At 40.2% G+C, this 18,312-nt stretch overlaps 1 protein-coding gene across 8 annotated transcripts in view; it reads left to right on the plus strand.

The window, feature by feature from the left end:
- plecb (plectin b) overlaps positions 1–14,361 on the plus strand; it is a 118,342-nt gene extending 103,981 nt beyond the window's left edge. For 6 of the 8 annotated variants that reach the window (XM_040117263.1, XM_040117265.1, XM_040117268.1 and 3 more), the window contains exons 31-34: positions 1,034–4,387; positions 5,946–13,041; positions 13,260–13,376; positions 13,547–14,361. In XM_040117263.1, coding sequence (XP_039973197.1) covers positions 1,034–4,387; positions 5,946–12,119 — 9,528 coding nt within the window. In that variant the 3' untranslated portion in view covers positions 12,120–13,041; positions 13,260–13,376; positions 13,547–14,361. The remainder of the gene's footprint in view (positions 1–1,033; positions 4,388–5,945; positions 13,042–13,259; positions 13,377–13,546) is intronic. The other 2 variants (XM_040117264.1, XM_040117266.1) reach the window with 1 other exon arrangement.
- The last annotated feature ends 3,951 nt before the right edge of the window (positions 14,362–18,312 follow it).

The following is an 18,312-nucleotide window of genomic DNA, read 5'->3' on the forward strand; positions in this document are numbered from 1 at the left end:
ATCTCCATTCCTTCTGTCCCCCTAACATCTGTGTCACTCTCAAACTACATTTTGGCTTTCCATAGCATATTTATTTTCTTGCCTTCACTGCAGCCTTTTATAGAATTACTGCAACTATCCATACTGTCTCCTAGTCAATATTGTCCTACTTACAGTATATGTACTCAGCCTATTTAACTTAATTTACAGTGCTTCCTAAATTCATTGTAGTCATAAATGGTTTCTCAATTTGCAGTGATATCATCTGGACCTGTTATCCTTGACTTTTTTCTTTCCTTTGCATTCCATTTTTTGGCAAATAGTGATTTAAAGAACCCCCAGTGCATGGGATGAAATAAAACAGTCTAAATGAATGGTGTGAATAATACTCTAACATGAAGCATTTAGTTGAATTAAGAATTTAGTTAAATTAAGAATTAATTAAGAATTAATTGTGCTATACTTTTCACACAAACTATGTAAATAAAAGTCATAAAACATTTTTTATGTGAAACAGTTCAGAAGAAGTCCACCATAAAGAACTGCCTATTGAACACATTCACATCAAACATACTGTATATTTGAATAGTGATTATAAAAGAAATATATGTAGAAAATACTAAAAAATTGTATACTATGATGTAATATTGGTATCATTCATAATACAGTTTTAGAAAGTTAGTGCTACAGCTACAGTTGCATGCCATATGATTTTCTTGTTGTATTGTGAAGTGATATTTTGTTTCCATACATTAATTGATACATCTCCATAATCAATTCCTGTTTTGTTTGTCATGAATTATTTTAATTGCATCGTGAATTTAACATCACTTTTATGAATGTGCATCTAATTTGCATTTAATTTTTAACATTAACATTGCTTGGGTAATACAGTACATTAAATTGCTCTTATTCCAGTGTGATTAGGCTGTGATTACCATAGTAATTACAAATTTAATCCACACTGTTTTGAGCTTGTTAATGTAAAGTGTTACCTTTAACCTGTCATGCTTGATTGTAATCCTTTCTTTACCATTTGCTTCCACTAATGCAGAAAGCTGCAGAGAAACTCAAAGCGGAAGAGCAGAAAAAAATGGCCGAGATGCAGGCTGAGTTAGACAAACAGAAGCAGTTAGCTGAAGCTCACGCAAAGGCCATTGCCAAAGCTGAGAAAGAGGCACAAGAGCTGAAGCTCAGAATGCAGGAAGAAGTAAGCAGGAGAGAAATTGCTGCTGTTGATGCAGAAAAACAAAAACACAACATCCGGCTGGAACTGCATGAACTCAAAAACATATCAGAGCAGCAGATCAAGGACAAAAGTCAACAGGTGGATGAAGCTCTTCAAAGCAGGTCCAAGATTGAGGAGGAAATCCACCTCATTAGGATCCAGCTTGAGACAACAGTAAAACAAAAGTCGACGGCAGAATCTGAGCTCAAGCAACTTCGGGATAGAGCAGCTGAGGCTGAGAAACTTAGAAAGGCAGCCCAAGAGGAAGCTGAGAAGCTCCGCAAACAAGTCAATGAAGAGACCCAGAAAAAGCGCATGGCTGAGGAGGAACTCAAACGCAAATCTGAGGCAGAAAAGGAAGCTGCTAGGCAAAAGCAAAAAGCCCTGGAAGACCTCGAAAACCTCAGGATGCAGGCCGAGGAGGCTGAAAGGCAAGTGAAGCAAGCAGAGATTGAAAAGGAAAGACAAATCAAGGTTGCTCAAGAGGCAGCCCAGAAAAGCGCTGCTGCTGTGCTCCAGAGCAAACACATCTCCTTCGTGGAAAAGACCTCAAAGTTAGAGGAATCACTCAAACAGGAGCATGGTGCTGTCCTTCAGCTGCAACAAGAAGCAACACATCTCAAGAAACAACAGGAAGATGCAGAAAATGCCAGGGAAGAGGCAGAAAAAGAGCTTGAGAAATGGAGGCAGAAGGCTAATGAGGCTCTCCGTCTAAGACTCCAAGCTGAGGAAGAAGCTCACAAAAAGAGCCTTGCTCAAGAAGAAGCTGAAAAACAGAAGGAGGAGGCTGAGCGTGAGACTAAAAAGAGAACCAAAGCTGAAGAGTCAGCCCTGAAGCAGAAAGATATGGCCGAGAAAGAACTTGAAAGGCAGAGAAAAGTAGCTGAGAGCACAGCTCAGCAGAAACTCACTGCGGAACAGGAACTGATTCGACTTAGGGCAGACTTTGACAACGCAGAACAGCAGAGATCCCTCCTTGAAGATGAACTTTACCGCCTAAAGAATGAAGTCGTTGCAGCTCAACAAGAAAGGAAACTGCTGGAGGATGAGCTGGCCAAAGTGAGGAGTGAAATGGATATACTCATTCAGCTCAAGTTCAAGGCAGAGAAGGAGACCATGTCCAACACAGAGAGGAGCAAACAACTTCTTGAGGCAGAAGCTGCCAAGATGAGGGACCTGGCTGAGGAGGCAAGCAAGCTTAGAACCATTGCAGAAGAGGCCAAGCATCAGAGACAAGTTGCTGAGGAAGACGCAGCTCGTCAGAGAGCAGAGGCTGAGAGGATTCTCAAAGAGAAGCTGGCTACTATCAGTGAGGCTACTCGGTTAAAAACAGAGGCTGAAATTGCCTTGAAAGAGAAGGAGGCAGAAAATGAGAGACTCCGGCGTCAAGCTGAGGATGAGGCTTACCAGAGGAAAGCTCTTGAAGACCAGGCCAACCAGCACAAGCAAGAGATTGAGGAAAAGATAGTCCAACTCAAGAAGTCATCTGAGGCTGAAATGGACAGACAAAAGGCAATAGTGGATGATACACTCAAACAGAGGCGGGTTGTCGAAGAGGAAATCCGAATTCTTAAGCTCAACTTTGAAAAGGCTTCATCAGGAAAACTTGATCTGGAGCTAGAACTGAACAAACTGAAAAACATTGCAGATGAAACACAACAAAGCAAGATCAGAGCAGAGGAGGAGGCAGAGAAACTAAGGAAGCTTGCCCTTGAGGAGGAGACGAGGAGGAGGGAAGCAGAGGAGAAGGTTAGGAAGATTGCAGCTGCAGAGGAAGAGGCAGCCAGACAACGCAAGGCAGCCCAAGAAGAGCTTGATCGTCTGAAAAAGAAAGCAGAAGAAGCAAGAAAGCAGAAAGATGAGGCTGACAAAGAAGCAGAAAAACAGATTGTTGCAGCCCAACAAGCAGCCTTGAAATGCAGTGCAGCTGAGCAGCAAGTCCAAAGTGTCCTTGCTCAACAAAAGGAAGACAGCATCATGCAGAAGAAACTTAAGGAAGAGTATGAGAAAGCCAAAAAGCTTGCCAAAGAGGCAGAGGCTGCTAAGGAGAAGGCAGAGAGAGAAGCAGCTCTCCTTCGTCAACAAGCAGAGGAAGCAGAACGACAGAGAGGGGCTGCTGAACAAGAAGCTGCAAACCAAGCTAAAGCTCAGGAGGATGCTGAGAGGTTGAGGAAGGAGGCTGAATTTGAAGCCGCTAAACGAGCACAAGCAGAAGCTGCAGCACTCAAGCAGAAGCAACAAGCTGACGCAGAAATGGCAAAGCACAAAAAATTGGCAGAGCAAACATTAAAACAGAAGTTCCAAGTGGAGCAAGAGCTCACAAAGGTTAAACTAAAGCTTGATGAAACTGATAAGCAGAAATCTGTCCTGGATGAAGAGCTGCAGCGCTTGAAGGATGAGGTTGATGACGCTGTCAAACAAAGAGCCCAGGTGGAGGATGAGCTGTTCAAAGTTAAGGTTCAGATGGAGGAACTACTCAAACTGAAAATCAGAATTGAGGGGGAAAATAAGCGCCTCATCAAGAAAGACAAAGATAACACACAAAAATTCCTTGCAGAAGAGGCTGAAAATATGAAAAAGCTTGCAGAAGATGCTGCCAGACTTAGTGTAGAAGCCCAAGAGGCTGCACGCTTGAGACAGATTGCAGAAGAAGACCTCAATCAACAACGAGCTCTTGCAGATAAAATGCTCAAAGAGAAAATGCAGGCCATACAAGAGGCATCTAGACTTAGAGCTGAGGCAGAGATGCTCCAAAGGCAGAAGGATTTGGCTCAGGAGCAGGCACAAAAGCTCCTGGAGGATAAACAACTAATGCAACAGCGTCTTGAGGAGGAAACAGAGGAGTACCAGAAATCCCTTGAAGCAGAGAGGAAAAGGCAATTGGAGATCATAGCTGAAGCTGAAAAACTAAAGCTTCAGGTTTCTCAGCTCAGTGAAGCCCAGGCTAAAGCTGAGGAGGAGGCTAAAAAATTCAGGAAACAAGCTGATACAATTGCTGCTCGTCTTCATGAGACTGAAATAGCCACCAAAGAAAAAATTACAGTAGTGGAAAAACTGGAAGTCGAGAGACTTAATACCAGCAAAGAGGCTGACGATTTACGCAAAGCTATCGCAGACCTAGAAAAGGAGAAGTCTAGACTGAAAAAGGACGCTGAAGAACTTCAAAATAAGTCTAAAGAGGTATTGTGTCAAAAATGGCATAACAGAGCAGCTTATGTCATTGTTAATTCTATCTGAAAACTAACACACTTGTTTCTTAAATTTCCTCTATCCCCTTCTCTGATTATACTAATCATGAAACCATATCTTTTATTTTAAATATGATTTTATTTTTATTTTTTTAAAGTGCACTGTGCTCATGCAGATCACATCCTGAATGTCCCCCCATATTCTGGAATGTTTCACCATTTTAAGACATGCTTCATATTTCTTTCAGTTTTAAAACTCCTTTAAACTATATTACATGAAAATGAGTTGAAGTGCTCAAAATTAGGATATTACATTAGCAATTTAGTAAAAAGTCTGAAATTCAAACAAACCTAGTTGAAAAATGTATAAGGTGTATCTGTTGTAACACCTTAGAGTTCAACTAACAAATGAAAGACAATTTCTCGCTTCCAATACAGAGCACCAAATCTTTGTGCCACAAAATTGCCTGAAGAGGAAATAACACCAAAAAATACACTAATCAAAAAGTGACAGCCAGAAATCAGCATTATGGCAAACAGCAAACAGCATTCAGCATAGTGGACAACAGAGTATAATTAATTTTATAGTAACAGCAGTTAGCGGAATATCTTATAATTTCATTGCCAGTTTATAAAAGTGTTCATATTCACATAACTTCGTCAGACCTAGTACTTTATAATCCATAAAGATCTTGTCAGTGATTTTTCTCAGCTAGATTGTAACACTTGGGCAGGAAAAGTACACTAATTATTAAGAAAGTTCACTGCCTTTGCAATTCTGTTTCAGTCCAGTGTAATCTCTTGATAAACAGAGCTGCCAACAAGTTGTCACAAATAGGAATTAATGATTTTGGACTCACTTTACTTAGTTTTGCAGATAATATGAGGTTGCAGAGTCCACACCAAGTGGTAGTATTATATCACTGGGAATATGGTCATTTTAATTTTACTTTTGTAATCAATGTTTTTTTCAGAGTGAATAGGTTTAAATGTGTACATAATTACATTACAAACATTACACACACATCATGTCAAAGGTGAATATCAATTCCAGGAAGGTTACTTTTGGTAGGCTATATTTATATCAAAATGTATGTCGAAAATGGAATTAAGTTCATGCAATTATCTTTCTTGTAACAACTTAGTGTCATTTGTATTTATCTGTACAATTTTTGTTAGCTAGTTAGTTGAGAAATGTCATTTGCATGGTTGTTCTGGACTTGGTAATGCAGGCAGACATAAAGAAATAAATTAAAACAATATAGTGTTTTATCTTGAATCTTGTAAACAAGGATGCTAGAAAAACCCATAAACTTATTTGAAAAAAAAAAATTAATTAACAGCAGAAAAGCAGATATATAACTTAACTTGGTGAACATTTGATCTCCATGTGCATAAGCAGAGTGCATTGTACAAATTGTATTCATTACAAACTAGATAAACATTATCAACAATTTAAATAAAAAATATGAAAATATGTAAAGAATTTAATGTGCCTCAGCTAAAAACCTATTGTAACTTATGTTTCCCCTTGGTTTTTTTTCTATCAGATTGCTGATGCACAGCAGAAACAAATGGAACACGAGAAGACAGTGCTCCAGCAGACATTCCTGACAGAAAAGGAAATGCTGTTGAAGAAGGAGAAGCTAATTGAAGATGAGAAAAAGAGGCTTGAGAGCCAGTTTGAAGAAGAAGTCAAAAAGGCCAAGGCTCTCAAAGATGAACAGGAACGCCAGAGACAGCAGATGGAGGAGGAAAAGATGAAACTCCAGGCTAACATGGATGAGGCCCTCAATAAGCAGAAAGAGGCTGAGAAAGAGATGCTTAACAAGCAAAAAGAAATGCAGGATTTGGAAAAGAAGAGACTAGAGCAGGAGAAGATTCTTGCAGAAGAGAACCAGAAATTGCGCGAGAAACTGCAGCAACTTGAGGAACACGCCAGAGAAATTCAGACTGATAAAGAGAAAGAGAACATCCATGTAACAGTGGTTGAGACAGCAAATACAGTTTACAATGGCCAAAATACTGGTGATGTGGTAGACAGTATGGAGAATCGACCAGATCCATTGGCTTTTGATGGCATCCGTGATAAGGTACCTGCAAGCAGACTTCATGACATTGGTCTTTTACGCAAAAAGGACTTTGATAAACTGAAAAAAGGCAAAACCACTGTGCAAGAACTTGGTGAAACTGAAAATCTAAAAAGAATTCTTAAAGGAAAGAACTGCATTGCTGGTGTTTTGACACCATCTAATCAAAAAATGTCAATCTATCAAGCATCAAAAGAGAAGAAGCTTACTCCAGGCACAGCCATGATCCTTCTTGAAGCCCAGGCATCCACAGGTTACATTTTAGACCCTATTAAGAACCAGAAACTTTCTGTTAATGAAGCTGTCAAGGAAGGCTTGATTGGCCCTGAACTGCACAACAAAATGCTTTCAGCTGAGAGGGCTGTTGTTGGCTACAAAGATCCATACACTGGTGGGAAGATCTCTGTCTTTGAGGCTATGAAGAAGGGTCTCATGGAGCATGATCACGCCATCAGAGTCCTTGAGGCTCAGCTTGCAACTGGTGGGATCATCGACCCTATCAATAGTCACCGTGTACCCAACGAAACAGCGTACAAGCAGGGACAATATGATGCAGAAATGAATAAGATTTTGGAGAACCCTTCAGATGACACAAAGGGATACTTTGACCCCAGCACTCAGGAACCTTTGACATATTCTGAGCTAATAGCAAGATGCACCACTGACCCTGACACAGGTCTGCTACTCCTGCCAATCACAGATAAAGCTGCACAGTGCTCAAGTATATACACAGAGGAGGAGACCAAGGATGTGTTTAACAAAACGACTGTGTCTGTGCCATTTGGAAGATTCAAGGGGAAGACTGTCACCATTTGGGAAATAATCAATTCTGAGTACTTCACTGAGGACCAGAAGAAGGACCTTCTCCGTCAATACAAGACAGGCAAAATCACAATCGAAAAAATCATTAAGATTGTGATTACTGTGGCAGAGGAGAAAGAAAAGAAGAATGAAATTACCTTTGATGGTCTGAGAGCACCGGTACCTGCCACTGAGCTTCTTGAATCCAAAATCATTGATAAAGACCTGTACAACAAATTACACAAGGGCAACAAGACAGTCAAAGAGGTGTCTGAAATGGAGCCTGTCAATAAAGCACTGAAGGGTACAAACTGCATTGCAGGTGTAGTTATTGACTCATCCAAGGAGACAATGTCGTTCTATCAAGCTATGAAGAAGGACATGTTGCGGCCGGGGCCTGCCTTGATTATGCTTGAAGCCCAAGCAGGAACAGGCTACGTGGTTGACCCAGTTCATAATCAGAAGTACACTGTTGATGAAGCTGTCAAAGCAGGTGTTGTTGGTCCTGAGCTGCATGAAAAGCTCCTGTCTGCAGAGAGAGCTGTTACAGGTTACAAAGACCCTTACACTGGAAAAACTGTATCTCTGTTTCAGGCAATGAAAAAAGATCTCATACCTAAAGACCAAGGAATCCGACTGCTTGATGCCCAAATGACCACTGGTGGCATTATTGATCCAGTAAAGAGCCATCGCATTCCACATGATGTGGCTTGCAGGAGAAATTATTTTGATGATGAAATGAAACACGTTCTGAGCAGTCCCACTGATGAAACTAAATGTTTCTTTGACCCCAACATGAAAGAAAATGTCACATACTCAGAGCTCTTCAAGAGATGTGTCACTGACAAGAAAACTGGTCTCCAGCTTCTTCCTCTTTCTGATGAAGCAATAAGCTCAAAGGAGGAGCCAACATACACTGAAGCCCAAACAAAAGAGGCTATGACTCAGGCAACTATGGAGCTTGACTGTGGACCATTTAAGGGCAGGAAGATTACCATCTGGGAAATCATCAACTCTGAATACCTAACTGAGGAGCAAAGGCTTGACCTGCTCAGACAGTTTAGGTCTGGAAAGGTTACAATTGAAAAGATCATCAAGATTGTAATCACAATTGTAGATGAGAAAGAGACCAAGAAACGAGAACAGTCCAGCTTCAGGGGACTCAGAGCCCCTGTCCCAGCAGGCTCTCTGTATGATTCCAAAATCATTGACAAACCAACCTTTGAGCTCCTTCAACAGGGCAAAACAACACCTAAACAAATCAGTGAGAATCCCAATGTCAATAAATACCTCCAGGGATCAGATAGCATAGCTGGAATCTACCTGGAGCCAACAAAAGAGAAAATAAGCATTTATCAGGCTATGAGGAAGAATCTCCTCAGACACAACACAGGCCTTTCACTCCTAGAGGCCCAGGCTGCAACTGGGTTCATTGTAGATCCGGTGAGGAACCAGTGCCTGTCAGTAGATGAGGCAGTGAAGTCAGGCCTTGTCGGTCCAGAGCTACATGAAAAACTCCTCTCTGCTGAAAAAGCGGTCACTGGTTATAAAGATCCATTCACGGGCAACAAAATCTCTCTCTTTGAAGCAATGCAAAAAGATCTCATCCTGAAAGAGCATGCCATGCCACTGTTAGAGGCACAGATGGTTAGTGGAGGAATCATCGACCCTGTAAATAGCCATCGTGTCCCAGCTGACGTTGCATATCAGAAGAACATTTTCAGCAAAGAAATTGCTAAGGCCCTATCTGAACCATCCGATGATAACAAGGCTTTCTTGGCCCCAGAAAGTGATGAGAATGTAACCTACAGAGAGCTTAAAGACAAATGCCAAAGAGATCCAGAGACAGGCCTGTACATCCTCCCACTCTCCAAACCTCAGTCTCCAACTGTTGTGGAGAAGACGTACCTCTACACAGAGGAACAAACACAGAGTGACCTGACCAATACCCAGATTGACATTCCAATTGAGGGTCTTGCTGATAAACCAATGAACCTCTGGGATATCATGAACTCAAATTTGCTTCCAGAAGCAGAGAGGCAGAAGCTCATGGATGAATATCGCTCTGGTAAAATCACTAAAGAGAGGATGATCATCATTATTATTGAGATCATGGAACAGAGAGAGATCATTCGAAATGATTTTCCACTGTCATATCAGACTATAAGGAGAAGGATAACTATTGAAGAGCTCTACAACTCCCGCATCATTGACTTGGAGACATACAACCTAATTAAACAGAACAAGAGGAATATCCGTGACATAATGGAGATGACCAGTGTGAAACAGTATCTCTATGGCACAGGCTGTGTTTCTGGGGTCACGACTGACTCAAGCTCCAAGATAAGCATATACCAAGCAATGAAGAGAGGTTTTATTAAACCAGAAATAGCCCTCAACCTCCTAGAAGCACAAGCTGCTACAGGATTCATTGTTGATCCAGTAAAGAATGAGACACTCACTGTTGATGAAGCCGTTCGTAAGGGTGTTGTTGGCCCTGAGATCCATGATAAACTTCTGTCAGCTGAAAGAGCAGTCACAGGATACAAAGATCCATACAGTGGGAAAATCATATCTCTTTTCCAGGCCATGAAAAAGGATCTTGTTCCAGAGGATTATGCCCTGAAAATGTTAGAGGCACAAACTGCCACTGGTGGTATTATTGATCCTGAATTCCAGTTCCACCTGCCAGCAGACATTGCCATACAAAGAGGTTATATCAACAAGGAAACCAACGAGAGACTGACTGGTGATGTTAAAGGATTCATTGACCCTGTCACTGATGAGAAATTATCATATGCACAGCTGCTCAAGAGATGCAAGTTAGATGGTGGATTGCGCCTCCTGTCCCTGGGAGACAAGAGGCTGACATTCAAGGGTCTGAGGAAACAGATCACAATGGAGGAGCTGCTCAGCTCACAAATCATTGACCAGCAGACTGTCACTCAACTGAATGAAGGTCTTATTTCAGTGGAGGAGGTAAGCAAGACGCTATCAAGGTACCTTGAAGGCACAAGCTGTATTGCAGGTGTGTTTTTAGAGTCCTCAAAGGAACGACTTTCAATTTACCAGGCAATGAAGAAGAACATGATTAGGCCAGGCACTGCCTTTGAGCTCCTTGAGGCACAGGCAGCCACAGGTTATGTCATTGATCCAATCAAAAACCTCAAACTGACTGTCAATGAAGCAGTGAGAATGGGGATTGTAGGTCCAGAATTCAAAGACAAGCTTCTCTCTGCTGAGCGTGCAGTGACAGGATATAGAGATCCTTATTCAGGCAAGACAATCTCCCTTTTTCAGGCCATGAAAAAAGGGCTCATCCTGAAAGATCATGGTATCCGCCTCCTGGAAGCCCAAATTGCCACTGGTGGAATAATTGACCCAGAGGAAAGTCACCGTCTGCCAGTTGAAGTGGCCTACAAACGTGAATTCTTTGATGAGGAAATGAATGAGATCCTGACAGATCCATCTGATGACACCAAAGGTTTCTTTGATCCCAACACTGAGGAAAACCTAACCTACTTACAGCTCATGGAGAGGTGCATCCCTGACCCTGACACTGGCCTGGTGCTCCTGCTATTGAAAGAAAAGAAGCGGGAAAGGAAGACCTCCTCCAAATCCTCAGTGCGTAAACGCAGAGTTGTCATTGTAGACCCAGAGACAGGCAAAGAAATGACTGTGTACGAGGCCTACAGGAAGGGACTGATTGACCATCAAACCTACTTGGAGCTGGCTGAGCAGGAGTGTGAATGGGAAGAGATCACAATGACTTCCTCTGATGGTACTGTCAAATCCATTATCATTGACAGGAGGTCAGGGAGACAGTATGATGTTGACGACGCTCTTTCACGTGGCCTCATTGACCAGAATGCCCTTGATACATACCGAGCTGGAAACCTGTCCATCACAGAATTTGCTGACATGCTTTCTGGAAACATGGGAGGTTTCCGTTCACGATCATCCTCCTTTGGTTCCACCACTGGTTCCACCTACTCCACTCCTATGAGCCCCATACCCTCCATTAAACCACCTGCAGTCATATGGAATGACCCAACAGAGGAGACTGGCCCAATAGCTGGAATATTGGACATAGACACACTGGAGAAGGTGTCTATAACTGAGGCAATTCACAGAAACCTGGTAGACAACATCACAGGCCAAAGACTGTTGGAAGCCCAGGCATGCTCAGGAGGAATAATTGACCCCACAACTGGAGAGAGATTATCAGTCACTGATGCCACAGAAAAAGGCCTTGTGGATAAAGTCATGGTCGATCGCCTCAACCTTGCTCAAAAAGCATTCAATGGATTTGAAGACCCCAGATCTAAAGTAAGGATGTCTGCCTCCCAGGCTCTAAAGAAGGGATGGTTATATTACGAGGCAGGCCAACGTTTCCTTGAGGTCCAATATCTGACTGGTGGACTTATTGAGCCTGATGTTGAGGGAAGAGTGTCCCTTGATGAATCCATCAGAAAGGGCACAATCGATGCCCGCACTGCCCAGAAACTGAGAGATGTCAGTGCTTATTCTAAATACCTAACATGTCCAAAAACCAAACTGAAAATCTCCTTCAAAGACGCCATGGACAGAAGCATGGTTGAGGAAGGATCTAGCCTAAGGCTTTTGGAGGCGTCGTCACAATCCAGCAAAGGCCTTTACAGTCCCTACAATGTCAGTGGCTCTGGATCTGCTTATGGTTCCCGGACTGGCTCAAGAACCGGATCCCGATCAGGCTCCAGGAGAGGCAGTTTTGATGCCGGCTCTGGCTTCAGCATGAACTTGTCATCCTCCTCCTTCACATCGTCTTCCACTAGCTACAGCCGCAGATTCTGATTAGCTAGTTTACCTTCTAACAACTTGTCACTAAGAACCATTAATACTAATGTACTTTAAAGTTGCATTTCTCACAGGAAAAAATAGTTACAGCAACAAAGAAAATATAATTTATTTATTCTGCCCTGCATGTGGTCACTATTGGCTATTGTTTTTTCCATATATAGCAGATGTCTAAACATGTGCCTCATGTATGGGGACATAACCAAGCATTGCTCGATATATATAAAATATTAATTTACTTTAGTACTGATTACAAAGTCAGTTTATATTTTTGAAAGCAAAGCATGAAAATTCAGCTGTTTTCTAAGTGACTCTATAGTTTTCATTTTACACGTTAAAAAGTTGTATACTTGTGCTTTCTGAAACTAATATATAATGTATGTATGCAAGACAGAAATATTTTTTTCCCTGAAATTTAAGAATATTTGTCTATTTTGTATCTTTTTTGACAGTACTGCGTAATGGAATACTGTGTGTCAACATAGTTCTAATGTTTTTAACAGATTCTAAAATACATAGATACCTTCAAATTTCTGAATGTTTGTATAGAGTATGGACAGATTTTTTTGTTAATGTTTTTATGTTAAATTTTGCCTGGGTAACTAAATAACATACCCAGTAAGAATATACCTGTGAGACACTACTAAATGAGACACGAGAAAACAACACTAAAAAGAATCACCAGAATTAAAATTAACCGGACTGTTCTAAAACCAGTTTCACATCTGGTATTACTTTGTACTCATTTATATTCAATAGAGCTTTGCATTTTTGAGTTCATTACATCATTGTTTTACACACTGCAAGTTTTGGATTCCTCATATTCACCATCAATCAAGTGTTCCTGATAAATCCCAAGATGATGTCAGACTTGATCCGGCTCTCCCATACAGATCTGCCTCCTGTTATTTTGGTTCTTGTAAGTTGAAATTAGTTTATTTGATTTCCTTTTGTTTGTTTTGATGTTAGTTTTCTTTATTTTATTTTGTTGACATCTCAGAGCCTAGGTTATGCGATTTCTTTATGCCATTTTCCCCTATCCCAAACACTACCATAGTGATACCACTTGTGAACTATTTTGGTTCAAAAATTGCAATTACTGCTAATTAACTTTTGCTTATCCTCTTGTTTTGACAGCTGTCTCAATCCCTTAGAATCCAACATCTGAGCACAAATACTCAGTTGGCCAGAGCATACAATCCCCTCAACTTGGATGGATTTGTGAGTCCATATCATCCTCACGCAGTAACACAGGTATTGTGTATAACTGTTTTTAAATATGTCATTTTCATTTCATTTGCAAAGATGATGTTAAGTTTCATCAAGATTTGTTTTAAAATTTTCATTTAATATCAATTTTTTTTGTCGCTGCATTGTTTGGTTTATTTTGATTTTAATTCATAGTTATTTTCTTTTGTTTCTAGATCTGCCATTGAGTATTTCCATTTTTTCCATTGCACATCACATTTGAAGAAAGCTGAGGCTGAGTCAACCTGACACCATCTTGGGATGCCTTTCTACGAACACTCTATATTCATGACCATTTGTCATATATTTATTACTTGAACGCTAATTGTCATATCCTGATTTTTAAGAGAACACTCCCAAAACATTCACATATCTGTGTGCACATTATTTCATTTAAATCGGAAATGACTGCAGCAATACAACAGGACGTCTTCATTTCACTAGTTTTAAGTCCACTCAGTATATACTTGCATTATGTCTGACTGCAAATTCAGTAAAACCAAAGCACTAATGAGAGAAATTTGGATAATTGACATATTTGATACAGCACCACATTGCATGAATGTATGTATTATATCAAATTAACTCTTTTTAGTTGACATTTTGCCACAGGTTTCCTTTGAAAACTGAAAAACAGCTTGAAGCTTTATTTTGCGTATAGTTATTTTTCCACAGCAAGTATTTCTTTTATGCATCTCTAAAGTGTTTTACCTCTGTAAATCCTTTTACTTTGTTTTCGTCATGTTTTTGATATATTATGAACTTGCCTTGCATGTTTTACTAACTTTATAAAGGATATATGGGAATATGCTGATGTAAAATAAAGACAACTGCAGATGTAACTGTGCTGATTTTAATACTAGCAATAAAATCACAAACTAACTGGTTGGTTTTGCTTATGGGGCAGACTTTGCTTTGAATGATATAGTGAATGGATTCATTGTATGTTCTGAACATAACACTATGTTGTAAATAAATATGCTCTGAAGAGGCCTTCTTGTCATCCATATATCAATAACCATGTATCTGAATATAATTCTAGTAGAAGATTATGTTTTTTCCAGTAATGCTGTTACATCGGATCACCCATGACACACTAGCAAATCAAATAAGGCAATTCACATAATGCCTATTTTCAATCACTCCATGTTAAAGAGCACAGCACTTGTAGAGCAGCTAGTGCTATATGTTCATATATGAGAAATATACAAGGAAAAGCAATAGACTGATGATATAAGAGAGGATGATAATAGACTTGCACATAGTGTACATAAAGAGTTGTGAATATTGTGAACATGTAAGAAGTCCAGTAATATGATTCTCCAATGTTTACCTTTTTTCCACTGTACTGACAGTAGATTTTATTTTATGAAAGTGCTTAGAGGAGGAGAAACAGTTGCATTAATATTCTGTGCAGGGTGTCTGTTGAAGTAATAGTGTCAACTGAACCTTGTAGCTTGCCAGTGATAGGAATCTTCCCTCTGGAAAAGACAATAGTTGACCACATGAGGGCAGCATTAGAGTGACCTACACTCCATCCCTGAGAAAGCAAGTGAATCAGGTGAATCAGCCACGTGGCCCAACACCTGCTCTCTGTTTTGAGTTTTTCCACCAGAAAAGTGGTGTGGTTGGGGTTTAAAGGACACTTAAACAGCATTTAAATAATCAGTCGAAATTGCTTGTCCAATATATTGGTATATTTTGGACAATATTGGTATATTACCTAGTCCTTCATACTACATACATACTGTACACATTTTTGCTTTATGTGCCAACATTAGCCACTGGGTTTAATGGAGGAGCCTGCCAACAGACGCAACGGGGCATTCACCTCCCAGAATTCTTCACTCAGCTCCCTTGACTACTCAGATCTTACCCTTTCCCTCCCAGCTCTCCCCACATATGAAGCTTCAGACAGGGAGGTAAGAACTTAGAGAACAGCGTAAAAACACCCATATCATCATATACTGTATATTGTACAGTAATGAATTTTTTAATGACCAGTGTCAGCTCAAGCAGGTGGAAATGATATGACAGTAATAGAGGAAAACGCAAAAACTGATGCAATGATCATTTTGTATTTTTTTTTTCTAATGGTCTCTTGCAGGATAAAGAAAGTGCTTCGTTTGGATCACCAACACCTATATCACAAGATCAGAGATATGGGTATGCTAATGTATAATGCTGTCATTCCTTCTACTCAACATTGCCACAAGGAGTATGTAACCTGTGTCCTTGACCAACTGACAGTTATGACATTTGCACAAATTATATACTCAACCTTTTAGAAATACTGACTGTGCTGTTACAGATTTACTTTAGATCCAATAGAAGTAATAATGGTTCATTTTATATATCGTGTACAAGCACTTGAAAAAAAAAAGCAAATATTGTAATCCAAAGGAATGAATCCTGCATGATTGAATGTGGCCACCAACAGACACATTAAACAAAACACACAGCCCGTGACGGCAGTTGGTCAATTGTATCAGCTTTGTAGACCAGTTGTCTGCGTTTGCCAACAACACAAAGACAGAGATATGAATTGTGACGGGAACGTACAGTGCAAAACATCTAATTGAAACCTACTAATACAAGAAAACTAAAGATCCAGCCCAGCAGATAGAGAGCAGATGCCTCCCTGATGAGATATTTAATACTTGAAGGCTTTGTTTTAGCTCATTCTGCTGAATTACAGGTTGTGAAGATGCTGTGGTGTCTGTTTTCCAAATGCTCTTCTTCCTGCTATTGTAGTAAGGGATCGTTCGAATTTATCTTACTGTAATAAAGATAACACTGAAGTCCAGCTGCTGTTCCACAAATACCGGTACATTGTATCACTATCAGTGTGGTCATAAATTAAGCCACATATGATGGTGGATCATGAACTGATAACACACCAATGTGTGCAGAAATGGCATAATTTCATCAGACAGATAATAAAAATGTACATATATTACAGGAAAAACATATCACCAATCCATTTCTATTTAAACTTAAAATAATGAGGCATTTGATTGCTAACATATATTTGCAAGATTTAGTTGTATGATCCTTTTAAGTAAATTTAAGTTTAAATATCCTGACTATATTTTTAAGATTAGAATTTAAATGTAAATATGATCGGTATAGCTTTTGACTTTGTATTGTTCCTCTCAGTTTCAGGATGGATGTGGAGGACTTGAGCCAATGGCAGAGTGAGTTCAGGAGTCAAATCAGAGCACTGAGACAGTGGCTGAGGAGCATGGAGATGAGGTTGCCTCCTCTGGACCCCAGGGTCTGTCTGCCTACCTGCTGTTGTCGCTCTACCTCTCTCTACCTCTGTCTCTTTCCCTGTTTCACCACATCCCATGTTCTCTCATACAAAGGGAGTCACAGACTCTGCGTGCATCCTGCCAAGCTTGTCTACATGAAAAGAAATCCATCTGTCATGTCTCTGCTCTCAGCTACAGTAGTTCTGAAGGCTACAAAGATACTTATGGGGCCTTATGTTCTCATGACACTGGCGAAAATACAACAATACTGCATTATCATCAGGTAACAAGATATAGCTGCTAGCAGCTCTGTGAGGCTGTATTTGTAGGCAGAGCAGTGCTTTGAGCTTAATGCTGATGTCAGCACACTAACGTGCTCACAGTGACAATGCTAACATGCTGATGTTTTGTAAGTATAATGTTTAACAAGTTCACCATATTATTTTAGCAAATTAGGATGCTATCATTTGCTAATTAGTACTTAAGACAAAGTACAACTGATGGAATGTCATTAGTTTTGTAGGTACTTGGACATAAACTAAAGTACTGGAAATCATTGTTGCCCGATGTCAGGGTAAGTGTAATTGTTTGGTTAGAAAAATGAATAAGACTCCAAATAATTTCAGAGAGTTGTGTTCAACTTTAAATTCATATAATCTGCTGTCCCTATTGTGCAGGGCAAGCATGCCTAAAAGATTCTTCAGAATTCATGTCCATGGAGAAAAATGCTGTCTTATTTTTGATATCCCATTGTATTACCTATTACAACATCCTACTTTCCACATGGAGATCAAAGTACTAATATTGAACTTAGCTCATTTTAACAGTAGTAAACTGTCACCTGCTAACAATATCTGATCTGAGAATATGTTGCTAAGACAGCAAAGAAAAACAAGAAAGAGGAGGAAAATGAGTCATACAAGTTAGTACACGAACACTTAAGTTAATTGAGCATTACAAAAAAAGAGGAAAGCGATTGTGGAGGCTCAAAGTCCAACATACTCAGACGGATACCAAGGTGGTCCTCCTCCACTCCTGCAGAGAGACCTCTTTTGGCCGCAGGGAGACAGAGGGGCTGGGGAATCAGGCTCTATTGTGCCTGGACAGCCAGGCTAGAGAAGAGCTTGGCACTGGAGGCCCTCTGTTCACATGAGCGAACACACTGAAAAGACATTAGTCTCAGATGGTAGGAAGGGGCAAGGGGGGCAGGAAAAAAGAAAAGCAGGATCTTTATGGTAAGAGCACTCAGTTCTGACTGTTGAGGCGTTTTTCGAACACAACTGTAGATTTTGTCATACAACCATTTATATCAATATTTATACAAAGATTTGTCTGAGCTGAAGCCAAGAATAGTCTTAATTGTTGGTTTAAAAAAAAACTGAATTGTGGGGAGACAGCTTGTTAAAGTGAGACCCTGATACTTTTGCTGAATAGCAGCCATGGTGAGAAGTACAAGGTAATGGTAGATGCTAAACCAGATGTAACAGTACCAAAAGTAAAATATCATCAAGTCATCAAGTCAGTAACTTGACTTGGTTGTCATTTACACAGCAATATCCATGGTAAGTTTGCTAAAATTAGCTTACATTAGCCACCCAAAACTGCTGGTCATACTACACCAAATGAGGCTGCATCAGCGAAACCCCCAGGTGTATTAGATTGAGTAAGGGTGTGTTTTATTGCTTGTC

This window comes from Xiphias gladius, chromosome 22, assembly GCF_016859285.1.
Source record: "Xiphias gladius isolate SHS-SW01 ecotype Sanya breed wild chromosome 22, ASM1685928v1, whole genome shotgun sequence".
Lineage (NCBI taxonomy): Eukaryota > Metazoa > Chordata > Actinopteri > Istiophoriformes > Xiphiidae > Xiphias > Xiphias gladius.